Source organism: Pristiophorus japonicus, chromosome 14, assembly GCF_044704955.1.
Source record: "Pristiophorus japonicus isolate sPriJap1 chromosome 14, sPriJap1.hap1, whole genome shotgun sequence".
NCBI lineage: Eukaryota > Metazoa > Chordata > Chondrichthyes > Pristiophoridae > Pristiophorus > Pristiophorus japonicus.
In genome coordinates this window covers 55,671,106-55,684,571 of record NC_091990.1, presented here as the reverse complement: position 1 = coordinate 55,684,571, position 13,466 = coordinate 55,671,106, and the positions used below count along the sequence as shown (strand labels likewise).

Sequence of the window (13,466 nt, the reverse complement as noted above, 5' to 3'; positions counted from 1 at the left end):
TGTAAGGCTCAGAGACATGGACCATGTACAGCAGACACCTCAAGTCGCTGGAGAAATACCACCAATGATGTCTCTGCAAGATCCTACAAATCCCCTGGGAGGACAGACACACAAACGTTAGCGTCCTCAACCAGGCCAACATCCCCAGCATTGAAGCACTGACCACACTTGATCAGCTCCACTGGGCGGGCCACATTGTTCGCATGCCAGACACAAGACTCCCAAAGCAAGCGCTCTACTCGGAACTCCTTCACGGTAAACGAGCCAAAGGTGGGTAGAGGAAACATTACAAGTACACCCTCAAAGCTTCCCTGATAAAGTGCAGCACCCCACTGACACCTGGGAGTCCCTGGCCAAAGACCTCGCTAAGTGGAGGAAGTGGATCCGGGAGGGCGCTGAGCACCTCGAGTCTCATCGCCGATAGCATGCAGAAATTAAACGCAGGCAGCAGAAAGAGCATGTGGAAAACCAGTCGTACCCAGCCTTACCCTCAAAGACTATCTGTCCCACTGTGACAGGGACTGTGGTTCTCGTATTGGACTGTTCAGCCACCTAAGGACTCATTTTTAGAGTGGAAGCAAGTCTTCCTTGATTACCAAGGGACTGCCTATGATGATGACATTCTTCGAATCTGTCTTATATAATCTGCCTGGCTTTTGTCAAACCTTTTAATTTTGTGTCATCAACACATTTTGATACCATGCTCCCTGTGCCCGTCCAAATCATCTCTATATACTGAGAATCAAAATGGACCCAACATTGACCCCTGGGGTACCCCCCTCCAAACCTTTCTCTGATCCAATCGAACCCGAACCTTTGGTTTCCTATTCATCATCTAGCTTGTGAGTCACGCTGCTACATTTCCACTTACGGAGTGACTATTTGTACTGTGCGATTGTTGTGGAGTCCCCACCCTGATCCTCCTGCCCGAACTGGAAGTTGGACCCTGCTCTGCATGGGGAGAGCGCGACCGGGGGAGGGAGAGAGAGAGAGAGAGAGAGAGAGAGAGAGAGAGAGAGAGAGAGAGAGCCTGGGAGGGGAGAAAGAGAGAGTGAGCTTGGGGGGTGGGGGGGTGGGGGGGGGGGGAAGAGAGAGAGAGAGAGAGAGAGAGAGAGACTGAGCCTGGGGAGAAAGAGAGAGTGAGCTTGGCGGCTTGGGTGGGTAGAGAGTGAGCTTGGTGGGGGAGAGAAACAGAGCCTGGGAGGGGAGAGAGCGTGAGCTTGGGGTAAGGGTGGCAGAGGGAGACGGGGTGCGGGATCGTAGGGGAGAGAGATTCTTCCAATCCAGAAGTCACGACACGGTCACTATTCACTTCATATCGAATAAACCTGCTAACAATCTGCACACAGTGCCTCATCTATGACAGGCGGTGGGGGGGGGGCGGAAGGTCATGCACTTGCACTGGGGCAAAGGACTTCAGCTGGGGGAAGACAGCACTTGCGTTGTGGGGGGGCAAGGGACTTTGGCTGGCACTTGGTAGCTTCTGGGGAGATCTATCCTCTATGGCTTCTGGAAGTCAAAGTGGATCGAGTTACAATTTGTGAAGTCAGTGAGAACTTGGGATGGGCGGTTCCAGTTACACATTCCAGAGAAACTTCAGGGTGTCGCTTATCCTGCAAGGGGACCAATCAGAGACAAGGGGAGGCCATTTTTACAGTACAAATAAAGGCATCCAGTGCAATACTGAGTGACCGTCCCCTCCCACTGTGATACAATATTCAGTGACCCCCCTCACACTGTGATACAATACTCAGTGACCCCCCCCCACTGTAATACAATACTCAGTTATCCACCCCCCACACACCCCCCACACTGTGATACAATACTATGTGCCTGGAGTTTTGAGAGACACGATATCGAATGCCTTCTGAAAACCCAGAAAGACCATATCTGAAGCAATTGCCTTCATCTATCCAATTGGTCACTTTTTCAAAAAAACCTCGATTATATTTGTCAAACACAACTTGCCTTTAAACAAATCCAGGCAGGCAGTCTTTAATTAACCCATGGGTTTATAATGTTCACTCCTTTGACCTCAAATTATGGATTCTAAGAGTTTTCCAGCCACTGATGTTAGATTAATGGGCGAAAGTTAGCTGGCTTATCTTTTTCTCCCATCTTGAACAGAGGTGTTGCACTAACTATCATCCCTGCATAATTTGCTATCTAAGGGTATATTGTGGCTAGAGCCTCTGCTGTCTCCTCACTGACATTCCTTCACCAACCTGTGGTCCATGGCATCAGAGCCTGGAGATTGATCCACCTTGAGTTCTGCTAATCTGCCCCACACCAATTCCTTTTCTACAGGTATCCCTTCCAATTCTTCCACACCCTCCTCCACTACATCTACATTCTCAGTTCTACCATCATTTGTAAAACTGATGCAAACTATTTAATGTGTCGGTCATACCACCTTCCTCATACTTGATTTCCCCCTTCATCCTGAGCAGTCCTGCCCTCTCTTAATGATCTTTTAATTATATATGTAAGAGATGTACTATTTCCTATTATATTACCTGCTAGCCTCTTTTCATATGAGAACATAAACATAAGAATTAGGAGCAGGAGTAGGCCAATTGGCCCCTCAAGCCTGCTCCGCCATTCAATGAGATCATGGCTGATCTTCTACCTCAACTCCACTTTCCTGCACTGTTTCCATATCCCTTGATTCCCTTAACATCCAAAAATTTAGCAATCCCTGACTTGAATATACTCAATGACTGAGCCTCCACAACCCTCTGGGGTAGAGAATTCCAAAGAGTCACCACCCTCTGAGTGAAGAAGTTTCTCCTCACCTCAGTCCTAAATGGCCAACCCCTTATTTGGAGACTGTGACCCCTGGTTCTAGACTTTCCAGCCAGGGGAAACATCCTCCCTGCATCTACCCTGTAAGAATTTTGTGTGTTTCAATTAGATCACTTCTCATTCTGCTAACCTCTGGAGAATATCAGCCTAGTCTATTCAATCTCTCCTCATAGGAGAATCCCCTCCATCCCAGGAATCAGTCTGGTGAACCTTTGTTGTACTCCCTCTCTGGCAAGTATATCCTTCCTTAAGTAAAGAGACTAAAACTGTACACAATACTCTAGGTGTGGCCTCACCAGGGCCCTATATAATTGCAGCAAGACACCTTTACTCTTATACTCAAATCCATTTGCTTTCTTAATTACTTGCTGTACCTGCATGTTAACTTTCAGTGATTCGTGTACAAGGACACCCAGGTTCCTCTGAACACCAACATTTCCCAATCTCTCAGCATTTAAAAAATACTCTGCTTTTCTATTTTTCCTACCAAAGTGGATAACTTCACATTTCTCCACATTATATTCCATTTTCTTGCCTAGTCACTTAACTTGTCTATATCCCATTGAAGCCTCTTTGCATCCTCCTCACAACATACATTCCCACCCTCTAATCTGCTTATCCCTATGCCAATTGGCATGTGGCTCAGATAACAATCCAGAGATTATTATTTGAGGTTCTGCTTTTTAATTTGGACCCTAACTCCTCAAACTGTCTCAGCAGAACCTCATTCCTAATTCTACCTATGTCATTGGTTCCTACGTGGACCACGACAACTGGATCCTCCTATTCCCACTCCAAGTCCATTTCCGGTCTTTTCCCAGGCAACAAACCATTGGAACTCCCGGTCGCAGTTGCAGAGAATAGTATCTATCCCTTTGTCTATACTGTCCACTACCACAACTACATTCCCTCTCAGTCCCCACACTTGAATGGCCTCCTGCAACATGGTGCCATGGTTAGCTTGCCCATCCATCCTGCAGGCTTTCCCCTCATACCTGTTGGATAAGGACAAATGCCGAGGCTCCTCCAGCACTGCACTCGAGGTCCCCTTACCTGCCTGAGTTCCAGACCTGTACCACTATCTAACCTAAGGGGTGTGACTGCCTCCTGGATGAAAGTGTCCAGGTAACTCTCACCCTCCCTGATGCCCCACAATGTCTGCACCGCCATCTCCAGCTCAACAACTCTGAGCTGAGGTTCCTCAAGATGCAGGCACTTACTGCAGACGTGGTTGTCCAGGATCACAATGCTTTCCACAAACTCCCATGAGTTACAGTTGCAGCACACCGCCTGCACTGCCATCCCTCTATGACCTTGTTCTATTTAATTAAATGTGATTAAATTTGTATTTAAGTAATGTAGTTTACAATTTAGTTTTTTGACTACTTACTTGATCTAGATTAAGTTATGGGTAATGAAATTAAATATCTTCCTGTAACACAAAGCACTACAAGTAATGTAGGCAAAAAAACTCCTTCCCTCTCTTCTCCAAATTCCCACTCTTCTGTTAACTACAGTTTTTAAAGTTCTAGGTTTAAATCAAATTGTTAAACTAAATTTCACAATTTACAGCTTCTACTTACCACTCTTTCCAAATTCCCAAATAAAACACTCTGTGCACTCCATTTAATCCCACTCTGTGCTCTGCAGACCTGTTTACTTTTATACTATAGCAGCCTCACCCAAGTTACAAGTGATGACTCAGCTCCGCTAATCCCGGTGATTTGCACCTATTCAAGACAAACACTTACAGCTCACTGGCAGGAAGCTTCTGTTAACTACAGTTTTTAAAGTTCTTGGTTTAAATCAAAATGTTAAAGTAAATTTCACTATTTACAGCCTCTATTTATTAATGCTTACCATAAATTCCCACTCTTTCCAAATTTCCAAATAAAACGCTCTGTTTAAGTGCACTCATTTAATCTCGCTCTGTACAGACTGCCTCTAACCCATTTAATTTCCCTTTTTACTACCCCACTACACTTCCTATATTCCTCAGGATTTTCTGAGAGAAAGAAAGAGAGAGAAAGATAGAGGAAATTATGCTAGAATACAATCACCATAAATTGAATACGTGCTGCTGAATAGTGGGTATGTGTTTAATACATTGCCAGCAGCCCATAATACTACCTTTAAACTGTATCTGTCTGCAGCATCCAGTATGGCAGGTACCAGGTCATCCACTGGCTCGTTGTTCTCATCTTCTAGTCCAGAAGGATACCAGGACAACACCAGCACACCTGGAATTGGTGAGAGGAAATACAGTAATGGTCGCACAGAAATAAAGTTGAAACCTTATTAGAATGTACCTAGTAACCATATTGTTTAGATAAACCATTGATTGAAACTTGATAAAGTTGCTATGATTACATCGTAGCCACTCAATGTGCCCCATTGCTAATGGAAGAAGGAGGGGGCACTCACAGTTGCCCAGGGTACTCGAGCCATTGCCTGACATCATGGCTGATCTGTTGGGAAACCTTTTCTTTGGGCTAGCTGGGTGTTTAACATGTGGAAAATCATCACCATATTGAAGAGTCTCCAAATCAAGCTAATGTAGAGTTTCTGTTTGACCGATATGCAGTTCACACTTACTCCTAATAGGGACAGGTCCCCAATGAGCCAAATTCAAAATGATTAATCATGGGCTGGCAAAGGCAGATTTTAGGGACCCCCTTACCCCTCCAAGTGTGCGCAGAGGTACTATAATCAGCTAAATCTGCGCAGCTTATTTAATGCCAACATCTGAACCATCCTGCCATCAAGGAGAGAAAGAACTTGCATTTATATAGTGTCTTTCACATCCTAGGGATATCCCAAAGCACTTTACAGCCAATTAAATGGTTTTGAAGTGTAGTTAGTCACCGTTGTAATGTAGGAATTGCAGCAGCTAATTTTGTACACAGCAAGCTCTCACATACCGCTATGTGATAACGACCAGGTAATCTATTTTTTTTAATGATGGTGGATGAGAGGTATATGTTGGCCAGGACACTGGAGAGAACTCCCCTGCTCTTCGATCTTTTACACCAACTCAAGAGGTTTGATGCCTCTTCCGAAAGATGGCAACTCTGACAGTGCACCAGTGCTGCACTGGGAGTGTCAGCCTGAATTTTGTGCTCAATCTCTGGAGTGGGACTTGAACTCACAACCTTCCGACTCAGAGTCGAGAGTGCTACTTACTCACTGACACAAGGTTACAAAGCTGTCTGAAGCTTTTGCGGAATGTGTGTCAGTGAAATACTGTAGAAAAAACAATTCGTTTTCACTAATGCAACATTATTGGGCTTTGTTTTCACAGTGCTGATTTTATGGTGGTGTCGGTAAATGCAGATGTGCGATTATAGTAGTGTTCAGCTCCTGCATTAGCATTGTCAGCACGGTCCTCAAATTATAATCTTAATGCAGCTGGGAGCCTCACCGCAGTTTATGGGCCGAAATAAGTTAATCATTGACATGAATTATGGGCTTCACCTCCAATTAGTTCCCATTCAGATCTCCTCAGCAAGGCCTGCGAGGACCTACTTCAGTGTAAAACTGATTTTCTGCAGATTTGATACGCCTATCTGGGATACACAGCAACACAGCAGAGTGGGCTGCGTGAGGTAAAAATCCATTTACTTTGTAAAGTATTACCTTCGATATTAGGACAGATTAAGAACATTTGAAAGACTTTTTCAACAGTCTATTTGAACAGTTAAAGAATAATGAGGCATTTAAACTGATTAGTTCACATGAACAATTAACATATTCATTTACATAACTGCAAATGAGCCAATTATCACATTGCAGATTTGTCGCTGGTTGATTAGCAAAGATTGAAGTGGGGGAAATGCGTCACACCCCTTCCAATTGACCACCATTGCACGGAATTTCAGCGGTGCCAAATCTGTCCTATTTGTTTGTATCGTAGAGAATTCCAATGGCCCGGCTTGGAATTAAATCTTATCCACAACGAGCACACACCCTTGATTTCACTCCCAAGTTATGGAATTCCAGATCTAAACAAAGGGGGAGGAAGGGCTGACTGAACTATATCTCTCCCTCAGCAATCTACACTTCCAGAAGAAAGACTTGCATTTATATAGCGCCTTTCATCACCACTGGACGTCTCAAAGCGCTTTACAGCCAATGAAGTACTTTTTTGAAGTGTAGTCACTGTTGTAATGTAGGAAACAATGGGAACAATAAGGACATAAGAAATAGGAGCAGGAGTGGGCCATATGGCCCTGCGACCCTGCTCCGCCATTCAATAAAATCATGGCTGATAATTGACCTCAATTCCACTTTCATGCCTGATCTCCATATCCCTTGATTCCCCTAGACCCCAAAAATCTATCGATCTCAGCCCTGAATATATTCACAGTATCCACAGCCCTCTTGGGCAGAGAATTCCAAGAAATTCCTCCCCATCTCTGTCTTAAATGGCCTACCCCTTATCCTGAGACCATGCTCCCTAGTTCGAGACACTCCAACCTGGGGAAAACAACCTCAGCATCTACCCTGACAATCCTCTTCAGAATCTTGTGTGTTTCAATGAGATCACCTCTTATTCTTCTAAACTCCAGAGACTATAGGCCCATTCTACACAATCTCTCATCATAAGACAGTCCTCTCATCCCAGGAATCAATCTAGTGAACCTTCGTTGCACCGCCTCCAATGCAAGTATATCCTTCCTTAGATAAAGAGACTAAAACTGTGCACAGTACTCCGAGGGGGGTCTCACCAAGGCCCTGTACAATTGTAGCAATTCTTATACTCCAGGAATTAAGAATATGATTTGTGACATCATCATCATCATAGGATGATTTGCTTCCACACCAAAAATGGATGAGTTCATGGGTGTTTCAATGAAGGACCTAATATTCCAGATACCGAACTATGTCTTTAAGGGTGGAAGACGTTTGTGTGTGGATTTTTTTAACGTGTGGTGGCCGTTGCACATCAGCCACTATATGGGCTTGACAGAGCCAGGTCTTGGTCCAGTGGCAAGGATTAACCAAGACGACTGGAGACCAGCTCTGCTGCACGGACCTAGTGCACACGCATATCGCAGTGTGGGCTGGCCCGCGCTGCCCCTGGACCCTCGCCTCTTCTGAGCCCCAAACTCACGCCTCTCCTGGGCCCCGGTTACTTCCATCTACAAGCTCTTGCTGTTCCTTCGCTCCTCCTGCTATACCTGCCCGCATTGCAGGCAGCCGTCGTCCTCCTGCAGCAGCATGGGCTGCTCCCTGCAGTGATATGTCGCGACACGCTGCTCCCTCCAATGGTCCCGGCCTGCTGATGGTTTGCAGGCCGGGACCGCGTCAATTTCCGAGGACAACAGCATTGGTAATAGCGGTTTCCAACCTTGACCCTAATCACTAACCTTAACTACTAACTCCTAACGATAACCATGAACCCGAATCACTGATCCTAACACCCTGACCTTAATCCCTAACCCAAACCACGAATTTTAATTTTTAGCGGTGAACAGCACAGTGTCAATAACACAACATAGGGCCGGCAGCATTGTCAATAGTCGCTGTGTTATTTAAAAGGTGGCTGAATGGACATCTCACAAAAATCCTTTCTAGTGCCCAATTTTGGAGAAACACAGACAAGTTATCGTAGACACTGGTAATTTGATGACCTCTGGTATTAATGACCTGACTCAGCTCCGGAAATACAGGAAGAACATCACATACAGTATGCAATCAATAATGGAGCGCACGTCAATCCTTAAAATAGCAAGGATTTACACAATGCTGCTAGTGTTCTGGTAAAGTCTGCCCTCTTAGTAACTGATTAAATGTATCTTTACAAAACCCATAGCAGTATTTACAACATGAGCGATTATCAGACAAAATTTAACATTGAGCCAAAGGAGGAAACATTAGTGCAGGTGACCAAAGGTTTGGTCAAAGAGGTAGGTTTTAAGGAGCGTCTTAAAGGAGGAGAGATGGAGAGGTGGAGAAGTTTAGGAAGGGAATTCCACAGTTTAGGGGCCAGACAACTGAAGTCAAGGCTGCCAATGGTGGGGGGACGGAATTCAGGGATGCTCAAGAGGTCAGAATTGGAGGAATTCAGAGTTCTTGGAGGGTCATAGGGCTGGAGGAAGTTTCAGAGATAGGGAGGGGCAAGGCCATGGAGGGATCTGAACACAAGGATGAGAATTTTAACCTCGAATCAATGAAAGTTGAGATGTGGCCTTTTCGGTCACTTATCTCATAGCAGTTCATAAGTTCAAGAGTTTGGACGGCATAATTCAGTCTGCCAAATATGTCTATTCTTTTCACGTTAGGAACAGCTGAGCTGGAGTTAGTGTCATATTATCACAGTTATGATTGAAATGACAACTACGAGTACAGGCTGGCCAATCACAACTACACATCTGTAACTAGCTTCTTGCGTACGTTCTGATTCCAGCCACAAATTGCCCTGTATAGCCATGGAAGATCCACCATCCTTAATATCTCACCATGAGCGAGGCATTTGCTGGGCACTGCCAAATTGGAGCATTCAGACAGCATATGAGAGGTCACAGAATATGGTACACGAAAGACAAATACTGAATGGTGAAGATGGCAGCACAGCCTGTGAATGTGACCATTGGGTTTATGGGAAGGGAAGGAGAGTCATCCTGGACAACTCTAGTAGTTTCTGAGCCATATTATGGAACCCCTGTGGATTGCCTCTCAATGCTGTTGCTCAAGGGTGTTGGATAGTGCAGGGAAACCCAAGAAAGGAGGGTGGGATATCTTAAAAAGAGGTAGCTTGTCTCTGGGAAACAAAATGAGTGTTACACAGAGGGCTAGGACCTGGGTGTAGCCCATACAGTGACTCTCAGGATTGCAGTGACAGGGAGAGTCAGAGAACAAGTGCTTCCCAGAAAAAGCCCCCAAGTCATCCCCAGGTGCCTCTTTGACCGTCCTCACAGTTGGCCATAAAGTGGCAATGGCAGAGGGCTTGGAACAGGTTGCTTGCTGTCTTTAAGGCCAGGGCTGGTGTATGGGAAATGACAATGAGGGAAAGGGAGGTAAAGATAAATAATATTGAAGGGTATTAACATCAGGATATTATAGCTACCTCTACATCTCCTTCAGAGGTGGACACACAGAAAAAGGCAAAAATGGTACTGAATTATTTTAGCAGAGGATAAAAGAAGTTATATTGCTTCTGTAATTAAAGTGTTGGTGGAACTCCATTTGGTGAACGGTGCGGAATTCTGATCACCTATAGGACGAATGTTAGTGCCCTTGAGAGGAGATTGTAAGAGGAAAAGTCAAAGATTCGGAGCTTGTCATTTCTAAAGAGGAGATTGCGAGCAGATCTAATTGTGAGCAGATTTAATTGTGAGGTGATCTAATTGTGAGCAGATCTAATTGTGAGCAGATTTAAATGCAAGCAGATTTAATTGTGAGCAGATTTAATTGTGAGATGATTTAATTGTGAGGTGATCTAATTGTGAGGTGATCTAATTGTGAGGTGATCTAATTGTGAGCAGATTTAATTGCGAACAGATCTAACTGTGAGCAGATTTAATTGTGAGCAGATTTAATTGTGAGGTGATCGAATTGTGAACAGATCTAATTGTGAGCAGATCTAATTGTGAGCCGATCTAATTGTGAGCAGATTTAATTGCGAGGTGATCTAATTGTGGGAAGTTTTAATTGTGAGGTGATCTAAATCCGAGATTTAGATCGATTGAGGGTGAGGAAGTAGTGTCTCAAACGAGCGTACTATGCTTAAACAAAGGGGACTACAGTGGGATGAGGGCAGAGTTGGCTAAAGTAGACTGGAAACACAGACTAAACGGTGGCACAATTGAGGAACAGTGGAGGACTTTTAAGGAGCTCTTTCATAGTGCTCAACAAAAATATATTCCAGTGAAAAAGAAGAGCGGTAAGAGAAGGGATAACCAGCCGTGGATAACCAAGGAAATAAAGGAGAGTATCAAATTAAAAACCAATGCGTATAAGGTGGCCAAGGTTAATGGGAAACTAGAAGATTGGGAAAATTTTAAACAACAGCAAAGAATGACGAAGAAAGCAATAAAGAAAGGAAAGATAGATTACGAGGGTAAACTTGCGCAAAACATAAAAACAGATAGTAAAAGCTTTTACAGATATATAAAATGGAAAAGAGTGACTAAAGTAAATGTTGGTCCCTTAGAAGATGAGAAGAGGGATTTAATAATGGGAAATGTGGAAATGGCTGAGACCTTAAATAATTATTTTGCTTCGATCTTCACAGTGGAAGACAGAAAAACCATGTCAAAAATTGCTGGTCATGGGAATGTGGGAAGGGAGCACCTTGAGACAATCACTATCACTAGGGGGGTAGTGCTGGACAGGCTAATGGGACTTAAGGTAGACAAGACCCTGGTCCTGATGAAATGCATCCCAAGGTATTAAAAGAGATGGCGGAAGTTATAGCAGATGCATTCGTTATAATCTAACAAAATTCTCTGGACTCTGGGGAGGTACCATCGGATTGGAAAGCAGCTAATGTAATGCCTCTGTTTAAAAAAGGGGGCAGACAAAAGGCAGGTAACTATAGGCCAGTTAGTTTAACATCTGTAGTGGGGAAAATGCTTGAAACTATCATTAAGGAAGAAATAGCGGGACATCTAGATAGGAATAGTGCAATCAAGCAGACGCAACATGGATTCATGAAGGGAAAATCATGTTTAACTAATTTACTGGAATTCTTTGAGGATATAATGAGCATAGTGGATAGAGGTGTACCGATGGATGTAGTGTATTTAGATTTCCAAAAGGCATTCGATAAGGTGCCACACAAAAGGTTACTGCAGAAGATAAATGTTCGCGGAGTCAGAGGAAATGTATTAGCATGGATAGAGAATTGGCTGGCTAACAGAAAGCAGAGAGTCGGGATAAATGGGTCCTTTTCCGGTTGGAAATCGGTGGTTAGTGGTGTGCCACAGGGATCGGTGCTGGGACCACAACTGTTTACAATATACATAGATGACCTGGAAGAGGGGACAGAGTGTAGTATAACAAAATTTGCAGATGACACAAAGATTAGTGGGAAAGCGGGTTGTGTAGAGGACACAGAGAGGCTGCAAAGAGATTTAGATAGGTTAAGCGAATGGGCTAAGGTTTGGCAGATGGAATACAATGTCGGAAAGTGTGAGGTCATCCACCTTGGAAAAAAAAACAGTAAAAGGGAATATTATTTGAATGGGGAGAAATTACAACATGCTGCGGTGCAGAGGGACCTGGGGGTCCTTGTGCATGAATCCCAAAAAGTTAGTTTGCAGGTGCAGCAGGTAATCAGGAAGGCGAATGGAATGTTGGCCTTCATTGTGAGAGGGATGGAGTAGAAAAACAGGGAGGTCCTGCTGCAAGTGTATAGGGTATTGGTGAGGCCGCACCTGGAGTACTGCATACAGTTTTGGTCACCTTACTAGCTTTGGAGGGGGTACAGAGACGATTCACTAGGCTGATTCCGGAGATGAGAGAGTTACCTTATGATGATAGATTGAGTAGACTGGGTCTTTACTCGATGGAGTTCAGAAGGATGAGGGGTGATCTTATAGAAACATTTAAAATAATGAAAGGGATAGACAAGATAGAGGCAGAGAGGTTGTTTCCACTGGTCGGGGAGACTAGAACTATGGAGCACATCCTCAAAATACGGGGGAGCCAATTTAAAACCGAGTTGAGAAGGAATTTCTTCTCCCAGAGGGTTGTGAATCTGTGGAATTATCTGCCCAAGGAAGCAGTTGAGGCTAGCTCATTGAATGTATTCAAGTCACGGATAGATAGATTTTTAACCAATAAGGGAATTAAGGGTTATGGGGAGCGGGCAGCTAAGTGGAGCTGAGTCCACGGCCAGATCAGCCATGATCTTGTTGAATGGCGGAGCAGGCTCGAGGGGCTAGATGGCCTACTCCTGTTCCTAATTCTTATGTTCTTATGTTCTTTTGTTCTTATGAGCCGTTTTAATTGCGAGGAAATGTCAATGCAAGGTGATCTAAATGCAACGAGATTTAAATGCAAGGTGATCCATTTCTCAGGGATGCTTCAGAAAAGAAAAATGCATTGTGGGATCGTGTGAAAAGGCAGGAGAGGTTGTGATCTATCGAACAAATGATGGGCTTTAGGTCTCTACCTTTCCACGCTCTCTATTTACCAATACTGTATTCAATATCTTTCTCTTGCTGACATGTTTGACAAAATTGCAACAGTGACAACGCTTCAAAGGTACTGTGGTGTCTGTGGGGTGCTTTGGGACATTCTGAGGTTGTGAATGGCACTATGCAAAATGCAAGCTGTTGTTGTTGCAAAGGATTGTGACTGGAAACTTATAGAAAATGTCTATTGCAAATGGACTTCCATTAAAGCGTGCGTATTATGGAAGTCTGACAAGATTGCCATGGTGAACAGATCGCGAGGGTCAGAGAGTTGCTCTCAAATTAAAAAGGAAATCAGATTTTAGGATTTCAGTCATGCCTGTACTTGTAGAAAACACTGGTTCTAGCTGGGCCGGTCAATAATTTTTGATAGTTTACTGTTGAATTGTTCTTCACAATGAATCAAGGAGTCAGTTACATTAAACTGCATGAATACTGAACAGTGCCTTAGGGAACCTTGCTGGTAGCAGTTGCATTTCTCTCGCCTTGCCCACTAAATAGGGAATACATTGAGATGTG

At 44.1% G+C, this 13,466-nt stretch overlaps 1 protein-coding gene across 1 annotated transcript in view; it reads right to left on the bottom strand.

The window, feature by feature from the left end:
* maneal (mannosidase endo-alpha like) overlaps window positions 1–13,466 on the bottom strand; it is a 54,339-nt gene that overhangs the window by 19,804 nt on the left and 21,069 nt on the right. Inside the window, exon 2 of the mRNA XM_070898512.1 lies at window positions 4,936–5,045. Within this exon, the coding sequence (XP_070754613.1) occupies window positions 4,936–5,045 (110 nt within the window). The remainder of the gene's footprint in view (window positions 1–4,935; window positions 5,046–13,466) is intronic.